Source organism: Macaca thibetana, chromosome 14 (genome assembly GCF_024542745.1).
Source record: "Macaca thibetana thibetana isolate TM-01 chromosome 14, ASM2454274v1, whole genome shotgun sequence".
Taxonomy (NCBI): Eukaryota; Metazoa; Chordata; class Mammalia; order Primates; family Cercopithecidae; genus Macaca; species Macaca thibetana.
Window position 1 is genome coordinate 65,518,869 of NC_065591.1, and position 23,141 is coordinate 65,542,009.

A 23,141-nucleotide genomic window follows, 5' to 3' on the forward strand; every position below is an offset into this window, starting at 1 on the left:
ATTGATGAGTTTACTATAATTTAATTTAACTGTTTTATATTACTGGACATTCAAGTGTTTCCAGTTTTGTGATTTTGTATTTTTATGAATACATTTATAGCTAAAGTTTTGCTCCCAAAGATGGGAAGAAATTAGAATTCATTTGTAAAAGTGGAATTGCTGAGTCATAGGGTGTGGGAATTATAAGACTTTGGGTATGTTCTAATGCGTCGCCACTTAACTGATTCATAGAGTCAATTTTTGCTCTGCATTTCCTCTGTAAAACATACCATTAGGTTGAATGTTTATCAAGAGTCAGTTGTAATGCCAGTTATATTATTTTTGAAATTATATAAATTAATTAAATATTATGTTAAATCAATAAAATGTGAATGTGAAAAGCAGAGAGCAATTATTTATTTGAAAACTAGGCAGCTGGGTGCAGTGACTTTTGCCTGTAATCCCAGCACTTTGGGAGGCCGAGGCCGAGGCAGGCAGATCATGAGGTCGAAGTTCGAGACCAGCCTGGCCAACATAGTGAACCCTGTCTATACTAAAAATACAAAAAAATTAGCCAGGCGTGGTGGGGCACACCTATAATCCCAGCTACTCGGGAGGCTGAGGCAAGAGCATCGCTTAAACCCAGGAGGTAGAGGTTGCAGTGAGCCGAGGGCATGCCACTGCACTCCAGCCTGGGCAACAGAACAAGACCCCATCTCAAAAAAAAAAACAAAAAACAAAAGCACCACAAAAAACAAAGTTGAATGCTTTGAAAAGATGTGATAAAGATGATTTAAAAAAAAAAAACTGCTTTAATAGTATGCTGGGCAAGATAAATGCAAAATGTTCAGGAAAAGATAAAAAGAAAAAGCAACCCTAGTTGAATTTTTGCTCTTAGATTGCTTTGTAAGTGTGAGTAAAGATTTGCCTTGCTTTAAAGAAACTGGAAGCTGTAAATTGTGCCTTTTGATTATATTTTATTACAAGAAAGCCAAGGTCCTTGTAATAATCAGTGGACTAATGAAAAGTTAGGGAATTTTAATGTATGTTTATATATTTTAGTTAAAATGTAGATCTTTATGTGTCATTAAAAAAATGAGATAGGATCTCACTCTGTCTCCCAGTCTGTAGTGCAGTGGTACAATCATAGCTCACCCTAGCCTTGAACTCTTAGGTTCAAATGATCCTCGCACCTCAGCCCCCTAAGTAGCTAGAACTACAAAGTTCATGCACCACACGTGGCTTTTTTTTTTTTTTCAGATGGAGTCTCACTCTGTAGCCCAGCCTGAAGTGCAGTGGCATGATCTCAGTTCCCTGCAACTTCTGCCTCCTGGGCTCAAACGATTCTCCTGCCTCAGCCTCCTGAGTAGCTGGAATTATAGGTACCCACCACCACACCTAGATAAGTTTTGTATTTTTAGTAGAGGTGGGGTTTCACTATGTTGGCCAGGCTGATCTTCAACTCCTGACCTCAAGTGATCTGCCCATCTCGGCCTCTGGAAGTGCTGGGATTACAGGTGTGAGCCACCGTGCCTGGCCTAAAAAAATTTTTTTTTTTTTTTTTTTTTTTTTTTTTTGAGACAGAGTCTCGCTCTGTCACCCAGGCTGGAGTGCAGTGGCCAGATCTCAGCTCACTGCAAGCTCCGCCTCCCAGGTTTATGCCATTCTCCTGCCTCAGCCTCCCAAGTAGCTGGGACTACAGGCGCCCGCCACCTCGCCCGGCTAGTTTTTTGTATTTTTAGTAGAGACAGGATTTCACTGTGTTTGCCAGGATGGTCTCGATCTCCTGACCTTGTGATCCGCCCATCTCGGCCTCCCAAAGTGCTGGGATTACAGGCTTGAGCCACCGCGCCCAGCCTAAAAATTTTTATTCTTATTTTTTGTAGAGGTGGAGTCCTGCTCTGTTGCCCAGGCTGGTCTCAAACTGCTGACTTCAAGCAGTCCTCTCTCCTTGGCTTCCCAAAATGCTGGGATTATAGGTATGAGCCACTGTGCCTGGCCTTTATACATAATTTTTTATTATTTTCTGCTTTAACTTGAGGGAGAAGGCGATTAACCTCTTGGGAGAGTTGGGAATACCACTCACCTTTTGAGAAGTAAGTTATTTTAAAAATCATTTACAGGCTAGGCATAGTGGCTCATGCCTGTACCCAGCACTCTGGGAGGCCAAGGCAGGAGGATCACTTGAGCCCAGGAGTTTGAGACCAGCCTAGGCAACATAGTGAGACCTTGTCTCTAAAAAAAATAAACAAAATAGGCTGGGTGTGGTGACTCACACCTGTAATCCCAGCACTTTGGGAGGCCGAGGTGGGCAGATAATTTGAGGCTAGGAATTCAAGACCAGCCTGGCCAACATAATGAAACCCCATCTCTACTAAAAATATAAAAATCAGCTGGGTGTGGTGGTGCACGTCTATAATCCCAGCTACTCCGGACACTAAGGCACACGAATCACTTGAACCCAGGAGGCAGAGGTTGCAGTGAGCCGAGGTCACGCCACTGCATTGCAGCCTGGGTGACTGAGCAACACTCTGTCTCAAAAAATAAACAAACAAAATTAGCTGGATGTGGTAGTGTGTGCCTGTAGTCCCAGCTGCTCAGGAGGCTGGGATGGAAGGATTGCTTGAGCCTAGGAGGTCAAGGCTGCAGTGAGCTGTGATTGTGCCATTGTATTCCAGCCTGGGTTACAGACCGAGACCATGTCTCAAAAACAAACAAACAAAAATTAACTATGCTCCTTTTCTATTTCTTATTCTCTTTTTATTTGAGCTTACTGAAAGATGATTCATCCATTTATTAATTACCTACTATATTTCAGCTACTCTTCTGGGCACTGAATCAAACTAATAAAACTACCCTTATAGGGCTTACATTTTAGGAGTGTGGAACCAGACATGATTTGCTGATGACTTGGATGTTAGGTATGAGAGAAAATGAGGAGTTGGGATGATTCAAAAAATTTTGGCCTGAGAAGTAGGTAAATTGTGTTCCATTTACTAATTGGAGGAGGAGCAGCTGTATTGGGATGGGGCAGGGGAAATAAAAGTTCTCTTTGGACATGTTCATTTTGAGGTGTACAGTCTAGCCTTGGTGTCCACTGCCTACCAGCAAGCAATTGAATAGATGCCACCTGTATCAGGACAGAACCTGAAGTATGTTGCTTACCAGTAAAGGATCCACTACTAAATTAGCCGTCCTTGTATAACAAGGAAGCAAAATAAAGAAGAAAAGTCTTAGAAAATGTTAGAGTTGATGGATATATCCCTATAGTTCTTCCCAAATTTATTAATTATGGTTTAATTGGCATAGAATAAAGTAAAATGAAAAGTTGGATAATTAAAGCCAAAGTCCCTACTTTTTTCTTAATAACTTATATGGGAATTATTGTTGCTGGGAATATGTCTAGAATTGCATATCTTGGTCCCACATTTCTGGAGCATTTGCAGCTGGTTGTTTTTTAATAAAAGAGTACAGCTTTGTATGTGTATAAAAGATTTGTTATTCTGATAATGGTTTATGCATGAAGTGATTGCTGATACTGAAATTACAAAAGTGAGGCTAGATGTGGTGGCTCATGCCTGTGATCCTAGCACTTTGGGAGGCCGAGGCAGAAGGATAGCTTGAGCCCAGGAGTTCAAGACCAGCCTGGGCAACATAGGGGGACCCCATCTCTCCAAAAAAAAAAAAAAAATTAAAAAATTAGCTGGACATGCCAGCCAATGTTTGTAATCTCAGCTGCTTGGGAAGCTGAGGTAGGAGGATCACTTGTTCCTAAGAGGTTGAGACTGTAGTGAGTTGTAATCACGCCACTGCACTTCAGCCTGAGCAACAGAGTGAGACCCTGTCTTAAAAAAAAGAAAAAGAAAAAGAAACTATAAAAGTGAATTTGGAAAACAAAAAGTGAATCTGATATTTCTCTATTCTTTATTCTGAAAGATCTATATCTGTATATTTTCTATAGCTATACCTATATATAGGTATATGTGGAAATACCTGTGCTCTTGAATCCTCCTTTTGCATCTTAGAACATTATCTTTTGTGTAACTGGGTTCCTAAGAATTAGGAGAGGTATCTTAATTTTCTTTTTATTTTTTATATTTACTTTAAAATTTTTTGTAGAGATGGAGTCTCATTATATTGCCCAGGCTGGTCTCAAACTCCTGGGCTCAAGTGGTCCTCCTGCCTTGGCCTCCCAGAGTGTTGGGATTACACAGATGTGAGCCACTGCACTTGGTCTTAATTTTAAAATAAAATAGCAGGGCTGGGCATAGTGGCTCGTGCCTATAATCTCAGCACTCTGGGAGGCTGAGATGGGAGAATCACTTGAGCTCAGGAGTTTGAGACTAACTTGGGCAACATGGCGAAACCCCATCTCTATAAAAAAATACAAAAATTAGTCAGGCACATTGGTGTGCGCCTATAGTTCCAACTACTCGGGAGGCTGAGGCAGGAGAATCGTTTGAGCCTGGGAGGCAGAGGTTGCAGTGAGCTGAGATGGGGGCATTGCACTCCCGCCTGGGTGATGGGAGTGAAACTCTGTCAAACAAACAAATAAATGCAACACATGGAAACTATGGAAATGAAATGGGGATAGGGAAAACTTTTTAGCTGAAGCATTAGATGAATAGAGGAATATCTTTTTGTTTGAAGAAGTAAAAAGTGTTTACTTCAGCCTTGTTGGGAGGTTGGTGATGATAACTCAACCTTTACATCAAACAGCAGTACTTTTTTTTGGGCAACATAGGCTTCAGAAAGTCTTGCAAGAGTGAAACAAGGGAAGTTTATAACATATTTCAAGGGAATACGAGTATTTCATTATTTCTAACACATTGTTTTCTCTTTGAACAGATAACATGCTTGGACATTTCCAGTGGAGGAGGTCTTGGTGTGTCTTCTAGTACGGATGGGACCATGAAAATCTGGCAGGCTTCCAATGGAGAACTCAGGGTAAAGGATTTGGATGTGCTTTTAGGGTCTTAAACACAAAGGGTGGTCTGAGAAGCCTTGGACTGGGACATGGAAGGAAGAATGGCCCGTTCTAAAAATGTGGGACCACTCTGCATGTCAGTTGCTCTCTTTTCTTCCATTTTTGTGTTTTTTGTTGTTTCTTTTCTTTTCTTTTTTTTTTTTTTTTTTTTTTGAGACAGTCTTGCTCTGTTGCCCAGGCTGGAGTGCAGTGCTGCCTCCTGGGTTCAAGCGATTCTTGTGCCTCAGCCTCCCAAGTAGCTGGGATTACAGGCATGTGCCACCGTACACATCTAATTTTTGTATTTTTAGTAGAGATGGGCTTTCACCATGTTGGCCAGGCTGGTCTCCAACTCCTCACCTTAAGTGATCTGCCCGCCTTGGCCTCCCAAAGTGCTGGGATTACAGGTGTGAGCCACCACTCCTGGCCTCCCATTTGTTAATTGGAGAACCATTCTCAAGCTCAGTGATTTGGCAGAACAGAGTGGGGCTGGAGCAGTTAAGGAGCCAGACCAGTAAAGGTCTAAGTGGGTGTGCCCTTGTTTTTTAATTGCCTTCAGTGATCCATTTCCAAGACAGAATAGGATTTTAAACAGAGATGAGTAAAAGGGTCCCCAAGCCACCTCAGCTCTTTATTCTTAGAACTAGACCTAGAGATAGCTGTGAGAGCCATGGATTTTTTTTTTTAACCTAGGCTCTGGGGTGTTTTTACATGGAATTCAATTCTATAACCTCTATAGCTGAATTCCAGGAAAGAGAGCCAACACTGCCTACTAGACAAATGAGCTAAGAGATCCTTTGGATATCCTTAGTTTTAAAACCTAGCATGTGGGTTTAGCATGTAGGTATTTCACATAAGGAACCAGAGTATGGGAGGTAAGAGAACATCAAGGGATGGACAAGAGAACTAGCATGGAATTTTCTTTTGTTTTTCCAGAGAGTATTGGAAGGACATGTGTTTGATGTGAATTGTTGCAGGTTTTTCCCATCAGGCCTTGTGGTCCTGAGTGGGGGAATGGATGCCCAGCTGAAGATATGGTCAGCTGAAGATGCTAGCTGCGTGGTGACCTTCAAAGGTCACAAAGGAGGTATGAAGTGTGGTTTCTCCAGAAGGCTTCTCTAATGATACCCAGAAATGAATCACTGAAAAGGTAGAAACAGAAACTAGTTATTCACGAATGCACAATCCATCCAGCTGGGCATTTAGATGAGCTGCCATTTCCCTAAGGACCAGAAATTCCTTTGCCACACAATCTTTTTATTGCTATCTTGAACTGTCTTACACAGTTGGTTTGATACCTAAAGCCTTTTCCAGCTGGGTGCAGTGGTGCATGCCTATAATCCCAGCTTTATCAGTTGTTTTCTACAATTGATTAAAAAAAAAAAAATTCTCTCCAGGAAATCAAATACTTGTGTGTTGGGAAATAGAGTGAGAGAGAAGGAGGTGTGCCTACATTTTCTCATATTAGTCTTTTGGCTGAGAGAACAGTAAAAGCTGGGTAGCTAATGGCTGCATCATCAGACATTATAGATAGAGCTTGATGATTCCCATAGATTTAAATTACAGTTCATGTTTTAAAAATGGATTAGCCTTATAACCAGTTAATATCAGATTATAGAGATAGAGTGGGAACATCTTCCCTTTGTAACTGACTTTTGTGGGGAAAAAATATAATTTAGGCATGTTTTATCCTTAATTGGAATATTGAAAAGGAGATAAGTATGCTATTCCTATTTTACAAGTTTGAATATTTTAAAAATATGTGATAATATCCCCAAATAATTCCTTGATCCTTCTTCTGGAACCATAATACATATTGTGTGTACCACTAATTTGGGAATTAATTTGTATTGCCTTCAACTTATGGGATTTTTAACTCTGTTTTTGTGAACCTCCGTACATTGTAACTTGGTGTGTGGAGAACAAGTTTTAAGCATTTTTTTTTTTAGACGGAGTTTGCTCTGTCGCATAGGACGGAGTCCAGTGGCATGATCTCAGCTCGGTGTAACCTTTGCTTCCCAAGTAGCTAGGACTACAGGTGCACATCACCACACCTGCTAATTTTTGTATTTTTAGTAGAGATGGGGTTTCACCATATCAGTCAGGCTGGTCTCAAACTCTTGACCTCAGGGTGATCCACCTGCCTCGGCCTCCCAAAGTCCTGGGATTACAGACATGAGCCACCGCACCTTGCCTTTTTTTTTTTTAGACAGAGTTTCGCTTGTTGCCCAGTCTGGAGTGCAGTGATGCCAGCTTGGCTCACTGCAACCTCCCCATCCCAGGCTCATGCGATCATTGTGCCTCAGTCTCTCAAGTAGCTGGGATCATAGGCGTGCACCACCACATACAACTAATTTTTGTATTTTTTAGTAGAGATGGGGTTTCGCTGTGTTGGCCAGGCTGGTCTTAAACTGGCCACAAGTGATCTGCCTACCTTGGCCTCCCAAAGTGCTGGGATTACAGATAGCCACTGCACCTGGCCCAAGTTTTAAGTTTTGATATTTCTTTATTAAAAACATTTTGCCAGATTACATGCTGATGTTTTAGCAAACACACACATTAACCTAAGTACATAAATGGTTTACTTCTGTGACGTAAGAAAATGGGTACGTTGAGAGGGAATAAGAACAATATTCAGAGCCTTCCTCACATTACTGAAGAACTCAACACCTCCTGAAGAACTGAGAGATTTAAGAAGTCAGAATGGCCTACAAATCTGGGGAGTCCAGGAGCCAAAGGAGTCTAGAGGAACAGTGCAAGCTTCACCTCAGATCTGGCCATCACTTTGAAGGTGTGGGGCACAGGAAAACATTTCAGTGGAACAAGTCATGACTCTGCACGTTGAACTTAGTTAACAAGATGCATATTCAACGTCAGTGCACACCCAGTTTCTAAATACCTTTGGATCACTGCAATTATTGTTCCCTCTACAGAATTCTAAGTCTCCCAACTTTCTTTAATTCTCCCTGAGAATATGTATGTGACCCTTAGCTTAGAGTAAATAGTAGAATGTTTGTTTGTTTATTTATTTATTTTGAGACGGAGTCTCACTCTGTCTCCCAGGCTGGAGTGCAGTGGTGCGATCTTGGCTCACTGCAACCTCTGCCTCACAGGTTAAAGCAGTTCTCCTGCCTCAGACTCCCGAGTAACTGGGATTACAGGCATGCGCCACCACGCCTGGCTAATTTTTTTTTGTATTTTTAGTAGAGACTGGGTTTCACCATATTGGCCAGGCTGGTCTCAAACTCCTGACCTTGTGATCTGCCCGCCTCAGTCTCCCAAAGTGCTGGGATTACAGGCGTGAGTCACCATGCCCAGCCTAGAATGTTAAATCAATTTAGATTTAAGCTTTTATTCGCATACTTGTTCCATTCTTTTAGCCTTGTGAGAAAGTCCTGGGGTAGAGTAGTGCCTTCTGCAGAGTATAACAGCCCTGACTTTTTTCTTGAGAGGGGAGTTTTTAGTAGATTGAACAGGATGATATATTTTAGAAGAAATGACATGAAGTCAGATCCAGGCTAACCTCTATCAAGTCATGAAAGCTCCTTTCCAGTTAGTTGGATAAAGTAGCCCCAGATTTGGGGTTGCCCATTCTTCCACAGCATGGCAAAAATCAAGATAGATCTCTGATAGTTTAACAACATATATATAGCTAGATCTGATAGCTTAGCAACCTAAAGATTGAGTGATTGTCACTATCTTCAACCAAATGACTTCCGAGTTGCTTTATGTGACTTAAAAAAAAAAATCTTGGTCCGGGCACAGTAGCTTATGCCTGTAATCCCAGCACTTTTGGAGGCGGAGGCAGGTGGATCATCTGAGGTCAGGAGTTCAAGACCAGCCTCGCCAACATGGTGAAACCCCGTCTCTACTAAAAATACAAAAATTAGCCGGGTGTGGTGGCTGGCGCCTGTAATCCCAGCTACTCAGGGGTCTGACGTGGGAGAATCGCTTGAACTCAGGAGGCAGAGGTTGCAGTGAGCTGAGATCATGCCATTGCACTCCAGCGTGGCCAACGAGTGAAACTCTGTCTCAAAAAAAAAAAAAATTCTCTTGAGTTATGAGATTTTGAAGCATTTTATTATCCAGAGCCATGAGCCATATTAAAAAAACAGAAATGGCCGGGTGCGGTGTCTCACCCTGTAATCCCAGCACTTTGGGAGGCCGAGGTGGGCGGATCGCCTGAGGTCAGCAGTTCGAAACCAGCCTGGCAAACATGGGAAAACCCCATCTCTACAAAAAATACAAAAATTAGCCAGGTGTAGTGGTATGCGCCTGTAATCCCAGCTACTTGGAAAGCTGAGGCGGGAGAATCGCTTGAACCTGGGAAGCGGAGGTTGCATTGTGCCAAGATCGCACCACTTCACTCCAGCCTGGGCAACAGAGTGAGACTCCGTCTCAAAAAAAAAAAAAAAGTATATATACATAAATTGGTGCCCCAATACTCTGTGTGTGTGTGTATTTAAATATATAACTAAAGGATTATTGTGTTCTTTACTTAATTAACAAGCAGAGGTAAGGTTTCTGTGTGTATGCTGAATTTTTCAAATGGAAAGGTAGACTAAAAGTAGTTTTGTGTTGGTAATATATGAGTTCAATAAGTAACTCTAAAATGCAGTTTAATCAGTTTGAAGTTAAATTGCCCAGGCCATTTAAGTAAGGTTGTGAGATTTGGGAATATACATTTATAATCCTAATTTTTTATAATAAGCATTTCATCTTTCATAATCAGTGAAATGTTGAGACCAAATTAAACTCCATTTTAGTTAACTAGTTGGCTTAGTTTTTTTTTCTCATAATGGTAGTGGAAATGCTTATATTTATAGAATAATTTTAAGAAACCAAGTTGCAGTTTCAGCAGTTGGGCCATTATTTTCCAAGTCTTAAATACTTTCTTAGAAATTGGCTATGCTGCCTCCAAGTAATAGGAGGTGCTTCAAGGCTTATTTTTTTTTTCAGAGATCTGAGTCATAGCCATTAATTTTCCCATATACACATGTATGTATATTGTTCTCTAGCAACATTAGAATAGCTTAATATGATAGAGAAACTAAATAATTTAAATAAACTTGTTAAGAATATACACCTGGGAATATGAAATTTGCTTTATTTCTTACAAATACTTATTTCAGGAATAGTTTCTTCTAATATTATTCGTATTTCCAGACTTTGGCTGGGATGCTTTTATGTGATTCTGTTGAATCTTTTTTTTTTTTTTTTTTTTTTTTTGAGACGGAGTCTTGCTCTGTGGCCCAGGCTGGAGTGCAGTGGCCAGATCTCAGCTCACTGCAAGCTCCGTCTCCCAGGTTTACGCCATTCTCCTGCCTCAGCCTCCCGTGTAGCTGGGACTACAGGCGCCCACCACCTCGCCCGGCTAGTTTTTTTTTTGTATCTTTTAGTAGAGATGGGGTTTCACGTGTTAGCCAGGATGGTCTCGATCTCCTGACCTCGTGATCCGCCCGTCTCGGCCTCCCAAAGTGCTGGGATTAGAGGCTTGAGCCACCGCGCCCGGCCAATGAATCTTTTCTTGAAGGCAAATGCTTCTGTGTTCTGGTTTATATGGTGAAGACTTGTATCTATTTGGTTTGATATCTAAAGCCTTTTCCAGCTGGGTACAGTGGTGCATGTCTGTAATCCCAGCTATTTGGGAGGCTAAGGTAGACAGATCTTTTGAGGCCAGGAGTTCAGGGCTGCAGTGTGATATAATTGTGCCTGTGAATAGCAATGGCACTCTAGCCTGGGCAACATAGTGAGACCCCATCTCAACAAAACAAAACAAAAATAACAGTAAAACTTTTTGCAGCTTCTGGTAAGTCTTAGCTGTGGCTGCTTCTCTTAGAAAGGCATTCTTGAAATTGCTACTTTCTTTTTTTTTTTTTTTTTTGAGACAGAATCTCACTCTGTCACCCAGGCTGGTGTGCAGTGGCATGATCTCGGCTCAGTGCAACCTCTGCCTCCTGGGTTCAAGTGATTCTTCTGCCTCAGCTTCCCAAGTAGTTGGGACTACAGGTGCACACCACCATGCCCTGCTAATTTTTGAATTTTTAGAAGAAACTGGGTTTCACCATATTGGCAAGGCTGGTCTCAAACTCCTGACCTCGTGATTCTCCCTCATTGGCCTCCCAAAGTATTGCGATTACAGGCGTGAGCCACCACGCCTAGCCAAAATTGCTACTTTCGTAGCTTCTTTCTAAAGTCATTCTTCATAGGTTCCCACTTCCCCAGGGTCCTATTTTCTTTATTCTTGTCATGTAAGTGTTAAGAGACCCACACCAGATGCTGTTATATTATGAGTGATATTTTACTAAAGAGAGGGTGATAATTTTTCACTCTGCTTTTATAGAAAAGGAAAACTATCTAGATTGCAACTCTTTGCTGAATATTACTTGAAATTTATACACAATTAATAATGTAGTTAGCTTTCTAGCCACAGCTATAGCATCTGTGCCTTGAATATATACTTTTCAGAATTGTTTTTTTCCAAAAGCATGTATCACTTCCGTGGAACTCAGTAGCATTTTGAAATAGTGGTTGGAACTTCCCGTAGAGACATAAAGAGATCTTTGATTGCTTAATAAGACCTGAAAGACCTTCCTTATGATGATTCCTTAGGATTCTTAAAAGCTCTAAGATATTTTCTAATTAGATTTTTGCTGAATGTGTTATGGAGTTAAAATAGAAAGGTAGATTTTCCAAACTCAAAATACTTTGGTAACCAATTGCAAAATAAGAAACAAGATGGCAGCAAACCATATGGGCTCGATAGATCTGTTTTTGAGAGGAAGACTGAAAAATCTTTTCTCTAGTAGACTTTATCTAGTGGGTATATAGCTGTGAGAATTACATTTACCTAACAACTGTTGTCAGCTGTATAAATTGAATTTTTTTTTTTTTTTTTTTTTTTTTTTTTTTTGAGACTCCCTCTGTTACCTAGGCTGGAGTGTAGTGGCGCCATCTCAGCTCACTTCAACCTCTGCCTCCCAGGTTCAAGTGATTCTTGTGCCTCAGCCTCCCAAGTAGCTGGAATTATAGGCATCTGCCACCACACCCTGCTAATTTTTGTATTTTAGTATAGACAGGGTTTCGCTATGTTGGTTAGGCTGGTCTTAAACTCCTGGCCTCGAGTGATCTGCCTGCCTCGGACTCCCAAAGTGCTGGGGTTACAGTCGTGAGCCACTGTACCTGGCCTGGATTTAGTTTTTATTTTAAACTGCATCTATTTGAAAAGTTACACTATAGTGATTAGGTCCCACCTGAGTTGCTTTTAATCATATTTTCCCACACAGACCCTAAATTGGCTACTTTTTAAAGCTGTGGCATTTTCCACAAACTCATCTTTTTCTAAACAAAGTGAAATTTCCAGTGAGAATTGAGAGACATGGTTAATCACATTGGATTGGCACTTGTACGTTACGCTGAGTTACTGTAGAGTTTTTGTCAAGGTTTGTGTATCTGAAGTCATTTCATTTTAAGAGGAACGAAAGTATGCTAAAGACCACTAATTAGTTATGTGACCTTTGGTCAGGTACTCTTAATTTATTGGGCACCTATACTAAGCATCGTTAAATGAGTTTTAATAAAACAAATACTAGCCCTGCCTGGATCACCATAAGGTTGCACTACCTCTCTACCCTATACAACTCTGTGTTTTTACACCTGTGCCATTGTATTGTAAGTCTTTTTTTTTCCCAGATATATTCTGTTTGTGTATTTTTTTCTCTTTTTTTTCCATTGTAAGTCTTTATGTCTATAATTAACTCTATTTTTTTGTGCTGTGTATTCCCGAAGCTAGGGACCAAATATTCATATTATAGATAATAAAGGGCTTCAAAAACTGTAAAACCGATAGACATTTTGGACATTATAACACTCGATCTTAATTCTATCATCTTTTTTGGCAGGCAATTCCCTGTTGAGGTGTGGTATGAGGGCTGGGTAGATAAGAATGTTCAGCCTCCTACTGGGCTCCCCTTACACTACCCTGGCAAAAGTGGAGCACTGACTTATACCGCCTCACATTGTAGACGGGGGAGGTGGAAGTTCAGCTTCCCCCTTGGTCCTGTGTCACCTTCTTGGTGAAAGTAGGACACAATTGCACCACCTGACTTGCATCACCTCATTGCCTCCTAGTGGCGTTACAAGCTTGGTTCCCTGCTGACTGACACCTGGGAAGGGGTTGTGGGCACCTCAGGGCACCTCTTTGTGCCTGTCAGTGCCAGACGGGGATGGAAGCTCACTGCTGGATCCTGATGACAGTACCCTACTTAGCCTGGTCAGCCCCACTGGGTAGGGGAATGGGAGTGCTGCTGCCTGCTTCCATGGGAGCAGGGTAGACGATCACCTCCTGTTCAGCCCCACTGAAACCATGGGGGAGGGGGAGTAACAGTTTTTCTGTTGGTGTCTACTTGTATAGGGTGGATGTTGCCAAGAAGATTTCTATTTTGTGAGCTATGTCCTTCTCAGTCTTTGCGCTAGGGGCAACAGACTTTACTGGGAGTTTTATTTTGTTTTGTTTTTTAACTCTGTTCCTGTTAGCAGTTTCGTGTTGGAGCCTTCTGCAACGTCCTGTCCAGGATATGTGGGAGGCAATAAAGAAATCCAGGAACTCATTGCTATGTTATTCTTTAAATCCTGAGGTCCTTAGGTGGTCCACCACCTTCTTTCCGTCATTCCGAGTCTTCCTATGCTTGCTCTGTCCACGACTTTTCAGTTGTAAATGGAAGGACCTAGGAGCAATGGGACTACTCTTTCTTGGCCAGAACCAGAAGTCATGTCCTTTTTTCAAATGGGGAGGCTAACCCTTTTAATCAATTATGACTGAAAGCAGCAGCAAGATATATGTAATTATATGTATATATAGTGGGGTCTTGCTCCACTGCCCAGGCTGGAGTACAGTGAAGCAATCATGGCTTACTGTCGCCTTGAACTCCAGGGCTCAAGCAATCCTCCCACCTCAGCCTCCTGAGTAGCTGGGACTACAGGCACAAGCCTCATGCCTGAATTAAATTTTTTGTATAGACAAAGTCATGCTGTGTTGCCCAGGCTGGTCTCGACCTCCTGAGCTCAAGAGATTCTTCTGCCTCATCCTCCCAAAGTGCTGGAATTACAGGTGTGTACCACTGTACCTGGCCAAGGCAGTGATTTTCAAACTGAATTCTCTTAGGTGTCTATTTTTTTTTTTCTCCAAAGTTCTTGTTAAGGTGTCTACTTTATTTATTTATTATTTATTTATTTATTTGAGATGGAGTCTCCTCTGTCGAAGGCTGGAGTGCAGTGGTGTGACCTCAGCTCACTGCAACCTCCGCCTCCCAGGTTCAAGCGATTCTCCTGCCTCAGCCTCCTGATTAGCTGGGATTACAGGCATGTGCCACCACACCTGGCTATTTTGTATTTTTAGTAGAGACGGGGTTTCATCATATTAGCCAGGCTGGTCTTGAACTCCTGAGCTCAGGCAATCCACCTGCCTCAGCCTCCCAAAGTGCTGGGATTACAGGCGTGAGCCACCATACTCGACCTCTTAATTTTTATTTTTAAAAAAGGGTTTTGAAGATAAAATAAAAAACTTGAACATGATTGCTGTAGCACACTCCACTAAAAATTAAATCCAGAATTTGTTTTTCCATGCCTGTCTTTCACAGCTAAACTTTGATTTATTGGGGAGCTGGGACTCTATTTCTGTTTTTCGAGCACTTGAACATGGCCAGCATGTGGTACCTGTTCAGAACATGTTTGTGAAGGGATGGAGTCATTTATGCAGCTCCATCTTCTCTGCCCTTGTAGTTCCTTTACTCCATCCTCCATCTTAGGGAGTTTTTTTCTCTTGCTAGGTATCCTGGATACAGCCATCGTTGATCGGGGGAGGAATGTGGTATCTGGTTCTCGAGATGGGACAGCACGACTTTGGGATTGTGGGCGCTCAGCCTGCTTGGGAGTCCTTGCAGATTGTGGTTCTTCCATCAATGGAGTGGCGGTGGGTGCTGCTGACAACTCCATAAACCTTGGCTCCCCTGAGCAGATGCCCAGTAAGTTGATAATGATATGTAGGATTGTTTTTTTTCTTGGGCCCCCTTCAGTGATTGCCTTAGTTTCTCTATTTCTTCCTCATCCTTTTCTGCTCTGTACCTGGTATTTCTGTTTTCACCATACAATTAATATTTATTCTGTACCTACTATGTTTCTATTGCTTTGGAATCTACAAAGGAAGTATATGTCATAGCACTACATTTCAGTAAGTACAATCTAATTTAGCAGATGAGATTAATGCCTATAAAACAGGGGTGTCCAATCTTTTGGCATCCCTGGGCCACATTTGAAGAAGACTTATCTTGGGCCACACATAAAACACACTTAACATTGATGATAGCTGAGCTAAAAATAAATAAATAAATCTCATAATATTTTAAGGAAGTTTATGAATTTGTGTTGGGCCTCATTCAAAGCCTCCCTGGGCTGCAGGTTGGACAAGCTTGCTATAAAACATTTAGAGAACAGTAACATTTGGCTGAACTAATTAGTGATTCTTTTTATTTATAATATTCTTTTAGTGATAGAGTCCTGCTGTTTTGCCCAGGCTGGCCTTGAACTCCTGGGCTTAAGTGATCCTCCCACCACAGCCTCCCTAATAGCTGGGACTATAGGCATGTACCACCATGCCTGGCAAATTAGCGAGTCCTAATGCAAATATAATAGGTTTTCAGAGGGATGGAGTGTTCCCGGTTAGTATAGATAGGAAAGATGTCACAAAAGAAGTTGGCTTAAGCCTTTAAAGGGTAAGTTCAAGTTGAACAGACAGGAATGGTAAGGATAGGACAGTGGGAGCTAGGGCAAGGGGTAGGTGTAGGGGCAGTTTGCATTACAGCTTGGACATGAAACTGAGTGCTATATAAAAAGATACACTTGGCTGGGCTAGAAAGTTGAATTAAGAGGGGTAGTAGTAGGAAATGGGTTGAATAGCTGTGGTGAGAGGCTAATAAAGGTCCTAATAAGGCAACTTTCATTCTTATTTTCCCATAATAATAGTTGCATCTTTGTTCCATAGGACAATATTTTTTTTGAAATGGAGTCTTGCTCTGTCGCCCAGGCTGGAGTGCTGTGGCACAATCCCGGCTTATGGCAAGCTCTGGTTCCTGGGTTCACACCATTCTCCTGCCTTAGCCTCCCAAGAAGCTGGGACTACAGGCGCGCACCACCACGCCTGGCTAATTTTTTGTATTTTTTAGTAGAGACGGGGTTTCACCATGTTAGCCAGCATGGGACAATTTTTTTTTTTTTCTACCATTGTCTTAGCCCTTCACATTTAAAAAAATAGACCTTATTTTTTAGGGCCATTTTAGGTTCACAGCAAAATTTAGCAGAAAGTACAGGGGGCTGGGCGTGGTGGCTCACGCCTGTAATCCCAGCACATTGGGAGGCCAAGGAGGGCGAATCACAAGGTCAGGATTTTGAGACCAGTCTGGCCAACATAGTGAAACCCTGTCTCTACTAAAAATACAAAAATTTAGCCGGGTGTGGTGGTGTGTGTCTGTAATCCCAGCTACTCGGGAGGCTAAGGCAGGAGAATCGTGTGAACCTGGGAAGTTGAAGTTGCAGTGAGCTGAGATTGCACCAATGCACTCCAGCCTAGGTGACAGTGTGAGCCTCTGTTTCAAAAAAAAAAAGTACAGGGAGTTCTTATATATCTTTTGCCTTACCCACCCACACACAGCCCTCCTCACTATCAACGTCTCCCACCAGAGTGGTACATTTGTTGCAGCTGATGAACCTACATATGACACATTATTATCATCCAAAGTTCAGAGTTTAAGACTCATTCTTGGCGTTATACATCCTATAGGGTCTGACAAATGTACAGTGACATGTATTCACCATTGTAGTATCATACATAGTAGTTTCTTAGCCCTAATAATCCTCTGTACTCTGTTCAAGCAGTTCTCCTGCCTCTCAGCCTCTTGAGTAGCTAGGACTCTAGGCATGCACCGCTACACCTATCTAATTTTTTTTATTTTTTATTTTTGTAGCGACAAGGTCTCACTATGTTGCCCAGGCTGGTCTTGAACTCCTGGCCTCAAGCGATCCTCCCATCTTAGCCTCCCAAAGTGCTGGGATTACAAGTACGAGCCACTGCTGCTGGCCCTAAAGTAATTTAAATGAAAATATTGTTTCTCGTTTTCTGTACTTTTTCATTTCCCATTTATTCTTCAGCCCATTCTAGGATGGTTTATGCCCAAGTACTTGACTGAAATGGCTGTTGTTAAAGTCACCAGTGACCTTCCTTTTTTTTTTTTTTTTTTTTTTTTTTTGAGATGGGGTCTTAGTCTTGCCCAGGCTGGAGTGCAGTGGTACGATCTCTTGGCTCACTGCAACCTCCACCTCCCAGGTTCAAGTGTTCAAGTGATTCTCGTGCCTCAGCCTCCCGAGTAGCTGGGATTATGGGTGCCCACCATCATGCCTGGCTAATTTGTGTATTTTTAGTAGAGACGAGGTTTCACCATGTTGGCCAGGCTGGTCTTGAACTTCTGGCCTCAAGTGATCCGCCCTCCTCAGCCTCCCAAACTGCTGGGCTTACAGGTGTGAGCTATGGGGCCCAGCCACCAGTGAGCTTTCTCTTGCCGAATCCATCTTATTTCTCTGTGCTTGTCTTTCTGAATTTAGTGGTATTTCACATAGTAAACCCTCTCCTTAGAGAACATTTTTTTCATGGCTTCTGTGATACCACACAACACTGGCTTTCTTCCTGTTTCATTGACTGCTACTTTTTAAAGTTCTTTTATGAAACTCCTCTCTTCTACCTTTAAATACTAGAGGGCCCCACTATTAAGTTCTGGGCCCTCAACTGTAACTACAGTTTCTTCCTTTGTGATCTCATCTGTTCCATAGCTATCATTATTTTTTTTTTTTTTTTTTTTTTTTTTTTTTGAGACGGAGTCTCACGCTGTTGCCCAGGCTGGAGTGCAGTGGCGCGATCTCGGCTCACTGCAAGCTCCACCTCCTGGGTTCACGCCATTCTCCTGCCTCAGCCTCCTGAGTAGCTAGGACTACAGGCGCCCGCCACCGCGCCCGGCTAATTTTTTGTATTTTTAGTAGAGACGGGGTTTCACTGTGGTCTCGATCTCCTGACCTTGTGATCCGCCCGCCTCGGCCTCCCAAAGTGCTGGGATTACAGGCTTGAGCCACCGCGCCCGGCTCATTATTTAAACTGATAACGATTTCCAAAGTTCATGTAAAGCATAGACCTCTCACCTGAGTTTCAGACTCTATTTTGATGTCTAATAAATAAGTTGAACTTACCTTGTCTAACAAGGAGTGTTTGATCCCTCCCCACCCCAAACTGTTTTTTTCCATCTCAGAAATGGCACCACTATCTACCCATTTGCTCAAGCCTGAAGCCTGAGATTCACTCACAGTCTACCCCCTCTTTCCTCATGTCCTGCATCAGCAACGTCTACCATCTCTAACTTCAAAGTGTTTCTAATTTTTCTATTTCTCCCTCTCCCTCCCCTTCTCTCCCTTCCTCCTGCCAACATCCTGGTCCAAACTATCATCACCTATTTCCTGTACTACTGCCTAGACTATTCTCCTATAAGCCATTCTTTTCAGAGCAATCATTGTGGTCATTTAAGAAAATCGTGCCGGGTGTGGTGGCTCACGCCTGTAATCCCAGCACTTTGGGAGGCCGAGGTGGGCAGATCACAAGGTCAGGAGATCGAGACCAACCTGGCTAACACAGTGAAACCCTGTCTCTACTAAAAATACAAAAAATTAGCCGGGGGTGGTGGCAGGCGCCTGTAGTCCCAGCTACTCGGGAGGCTGAGGCAGGAGAATGGCATGAACCTGGGAGGCGGAGGTTGCAGTGAGCCGAGATCACGCCATTGCACTCCAGCCTGGGTGACAGAGCGAGACTCCATCTCCAAAAAAAAAAGAAAAAGAAAATCATAAGTCATGTCATGCTCCTGCTTAGAACTCTCCAGTGGCCTCCCTTTGTACATGTTGAAATCCTAACCCCTTACATGGCTTACAACAAGCTTTTGTACTTTCTGACCCCTGCACTTCTCTCCAGTCTCATGTCATACCATCCTCAGCCAGGCCCACTACATTTCAACTACAGGGCTTCAGTTTCTTCTTTCAGTACAGTGGACTCTCCCAGTCTCTGGACTTTGCCTTCTTTTTTTTTTTTTTTAAATTGAGACAGTCTCCCTCTGTCACCCAGACTGGAATGCAGTGGCACATTCTTGGCTCACTGCAACCTCCACCTCCTGGGTTCAAGCAATTTTCCTGCCTCAGCCTCCCGAGTAGCTGGGATTACAGGCATGCACCACCACACCCAGCTATTTTTTGTATTTTTGGTAGAGATGGGGTTTTGCCATGTTGGCCAGGCTGGTCTTGAACTCCTTACCTCAAGTGATCACCCGCCTCGGGCTCCCAAAGTGCTGGGATTACAGGCGTGACCCACCGCACCTGGCCTGACTCTGCCTTCTTTTTCCCTTAGTCTGGAATATACTCCTGAAGCTCTTCACATAACTGGTTTCTGTTCACCTTTCAGATCTCACCGTTCAGTTGAAAAATTACTTCCACAGAGGCTTTTTAAAGTTAAAGTTTAGGCTGGACGTGGTGGCTCACACCTGTAAACCCAGCACTTTGGGAGGCTGAGGTGGGCGAATTGCTTGAGCCCAGGAATTTGAGACTAGCCTGGGCAACATAGTGAGACCCCATCTCTATAAAAAAAATTTTTAAAAATAAATGAAGTTTACATTTAAAGTTACCCTCCCCACTTAGCCTCCCACCACCTATTCAATTCTGATCTTATTTTCCTATTTTATTTTCTTTTAGAACTCATCACTTTCTGAAAGTATCCTACTTGTTTATTTACCTATTCACTAGAATCCTTGAGAGTAAGGACCTTATCTGTTTGTTCATCACTGTTTCCTTAGCAGTTAGAATAGTGTGTGATGTCATCACATAGAAGATGAAGGTAAAAAAGAAAAAGAAAAAAAGAATAGTGCCTGATACATAGTAGGCCCTAAAGAAATATTTGGTGAGTGAATGAATACATTTCATTTTCTCCAGGCTGTAAGATCTTTGAGGTCAGAGACTATATTTTCCAGCATTGTATCCCTGCTCCTAGTGTGGTGTCTTCTCACGGTACAAACAACTTAGTATTTTAAAAGTTGGGTTTATTGCCAGCCATGGTGTGCATACCTGTAGTCCCAGCTACTCAGGAGGCTGAGGCGGGAGGATTGCTCGCGCCCAGGGATTCAAGGCTGTGGGGTGCTATGTTTATTCTTGTGAATGGCCCATGCACTTCAGCCTGGACAACATACTAGACCCTGTCTCAAAAAAGAGTACACACACACACATTTTAAAAATACATTTGGATTTACTGAGGTATCTTTTACATATGGTAAAAGTCACCCTTTTCCTTGGCTACTGGATACCATTAAAAAACATTTTTAAAATGTAAAAATAAAGTCAGTCTTTTTAATTGTATAGTTCTGTGAGTTTTGTCAAATATATCCAGTTTATAAATAATACCACAGTGAGATACAGAACATAATAAATGTTTGCTTTGTAGTAAGTGAATCGCTAACACAATCAGTAGTCAACCATCAGTATTGGTGCTGTGTGGGCACTGCCAGCTGATCAACCTCACTGTTATTAACATAGTTCATTTGTCATGCAGGTGAACGGGAGGTTGGAACAGAAGCAAAAATGCTGCTGTTGGCCCGGGAAGATAAGAAACTTCAGTGCTTGGGACTACAGAGCAGGCAGCCGGCAAGTGGTTCCTATATGGCCTTTGAACTCTGAGGCAACCTGGGTCGTTCTGTTTCTTAGAAGGCTATTTTGGAAACATTTCTACTTGCTCCCTGTGTTCACTTTTGAGAAAGCTGCCTGAGTAAGAGGAAGTACAGCATAATGATTAAGAGTGTGGGATTTGGAATAAGGGCAACATTTAAATCCCTGTTTGTTTGTTTGTTTGTTTGTTTGTTTGTTTTTTGAGACAGAGTCTCATTCTGTCGCCCAGGCTGGAGTGCAGTGGTGCAATCTCGGTTCAGCTTACTGCAACCTCCGCCTCCTAGGTTCAAGTGATTCTCCTGCGTCAGCCTCCCGAGTAGCTGGGATTACAGGCCTACCACCATGCCTGGCTAATTTTTATATTTTCAGTAGAGACAGGGTTTCATCATGTTGGCCAGACTAGTCTCAAACTCCTGACCCATGTGATCTACCTTCCTTGACCTCACACCTGGGAGTACAGGTGTGAGCCACTGCACCCGGCCCTAAATCCCAGTTCTTGTGCAACACTTGCAGAGAATAAAAAAATAAAATAAATCTCAGTTCTTATGTTAATACTTAATGATTCCAGCATTGGACAAGTTACTTAACCTCTCTGCGCCTGCTTCCTCATCACTAAACTGGGCATAATAGGGTATATGATGAGGATTAAATGCTCTACTGTTTTGTGATCTTTGTTAAGTCACTTTCCTTCTCTGGGCCTTAGTGTGCTATATGTAAAATGATGAAGTTGTATAGATTTTCTTTCTTTATGAGTCCTGCTACCTCTTAGGTAATGTGAAGAAATTCTGAGTAAAGAACTCATGCGGCTGGGAACAATGGCTCATGCCTGTAATCCCAGCTTCCTGGGAGGCCCAGAAAGGGTAGATTGCTTGAGTCCAAGAGTTCAAGACTGGCCTGGGCAAAAAACCCATCTCTATTAATAATACAAAAAATTCGCTGGGCGTGGTGGCATGCACCTGTAATTCCAGCTACAGCTACTTGGGAGGCTGAGATGGGAAGATCACCTTAGCCTGGAAGGTCGAGGCTTCAGTGAGCCAAGATTGTGCCACTGTACTCCAGTCTGGGGAACCAGAGTGAGACCCTGTCTCAAAAAAAAAAAAAAAAAAAAAAAAAAGACTCATGTATTCAGGACTCTTGATCAATTAATGAACAGACCATTAGTTGGAGTTTCTTCCTACATCTGAATTTTTGCTGGGAAGATTATGCTGTTAACTAAATTCTCTCTTCCCAGAGATTAGATTTTTAAAATTTCCTTCTAGCTCCTGTAATTGTCATCCAGACAACTTTAATGATTTGGTTTGGCCACAGCGTTTGCTGTTTTCATTTCATCTTATTACTTCATTGTGCTAGTGATATTTCCATTTTCAAAGTTTGTTTCAGGAACATTACCATTTTTGCTAATATCGCCTTTATACTTGAGTTTTCACACTGGCTTTTACTTCCAGAGGGAAATCAGGTTTTTTTGTTTATTTTGTTTTTTGCCTTTTCTTTTTAGAATGTTTGGGGAAGACATAATCAGTTTGAGCTAACAGTAAGAAGTAAATGAAAATCTAATAATTTCTTTTTCAGATTCATGGGGAGAACTGTGATTCTTTACATCGCTACTTTATTTAAGCCTGTTTATTTTCCTACAAAATACCCTCCTTCAAAAGGTTGAAGTGACATGGAACAAAACTTACATGTGGGAATTGCAAGTGTTTCTCAAATAGAAGGTTGTCATGAAAAAGGGGAAAAGAAGGAATTTTGTTGGTGAGGATACTGTGAGATAGTGTGTTGAGTGGTAATAGTTGGAAAACTGCCACCTCAGAGTATATTACATAAACTGTTCAAGTCCTTAACCAGCCTCAGGTTCCTGAAATCCTGGGAGTATTTCCTTCTCAGTTTTTGGTGAATGTGTAATTTACCATTTGAGAATAATTAAAGGGGGAAGGAAGAAAATATCTCAAAATATAGTGAAATTTTTCCTTCTTTGGTGCCTGTTTATTCTTGGAAACAAATTAATCTCTAAACAGCATTTTTGCCTCCTACTTGTTCCCAGGTGTTCCTCTTTATTGGCTCAGATGCTTTCAACTGCTGTACTTTTCTCTCTGGCTTCTTGCTATTGGCTGGGACTCAAGATGGAAACATTTATCAGCTGGATGTGAGGAGTCCAGGGTGAGTCACTATTCATTTACATGATGCAGGTCTTCTACAGAGTGGAAATTTTTATTGGCTTTAACGTTGATTTAGCCTAGCATATAGATGACTATTGAATCAAGGGTATATTTTTCCGTTTACAAAGGTTTTCTGGTCTGAATTTTCTGATTGTTCTTATTATTCCTGGACTCATATTAAAATATATGATTCATACTATTATGATTGTCTGACTAATGATTGCTGTGAAAATTAAGCTTAAATATAAACTAAC

General features: G+C 42.0%; 1 protein-coding gene across 4 annotated transcripts in view; it reads left to right on the forward strand.

Moving 5' to 3' along the window:
- Nucleotides 1–23,141, forward strand: part of PAAF1 (proteasomal ATPase associated factor 1) — a 108,139-nt gene that overhangs the window by 74,135 nt on the left and 10,863 nt on the right. For 3 of the 4 annotated variants that reach the window (XM_050756257.1, XM_050756260.1, XM_050756258.1), the window contains 5 exons: nucleotides 4,828–4,926; nucleotides 5,882–6,032; nucleotides 14,773–14,967; nucleotides 20,622–20,713; nucleotides 22,773–22,888. In XM_050756257.1, coding sequence (XP_050612214.1) covers nucleotides 4,828–4,926; nucleotides 5,882–6,032; nucleotides 14,773–14,967; nucleotides 20,622–20,713; nucleotides 22,773–22,888 — 653 coding nt within the window. The remainder of the gene's footprint in view (nucleotides 1–4,827; nucleotides 4,927–5,881; nucleotides 6,033–14,772; nucleotides 14,968–20,621; nucleotides 20,714–22,772; nucleotides 22,889–23,141) is intronic. The other variant, XM_050756261.1, reaches the window with a different exon arrangement.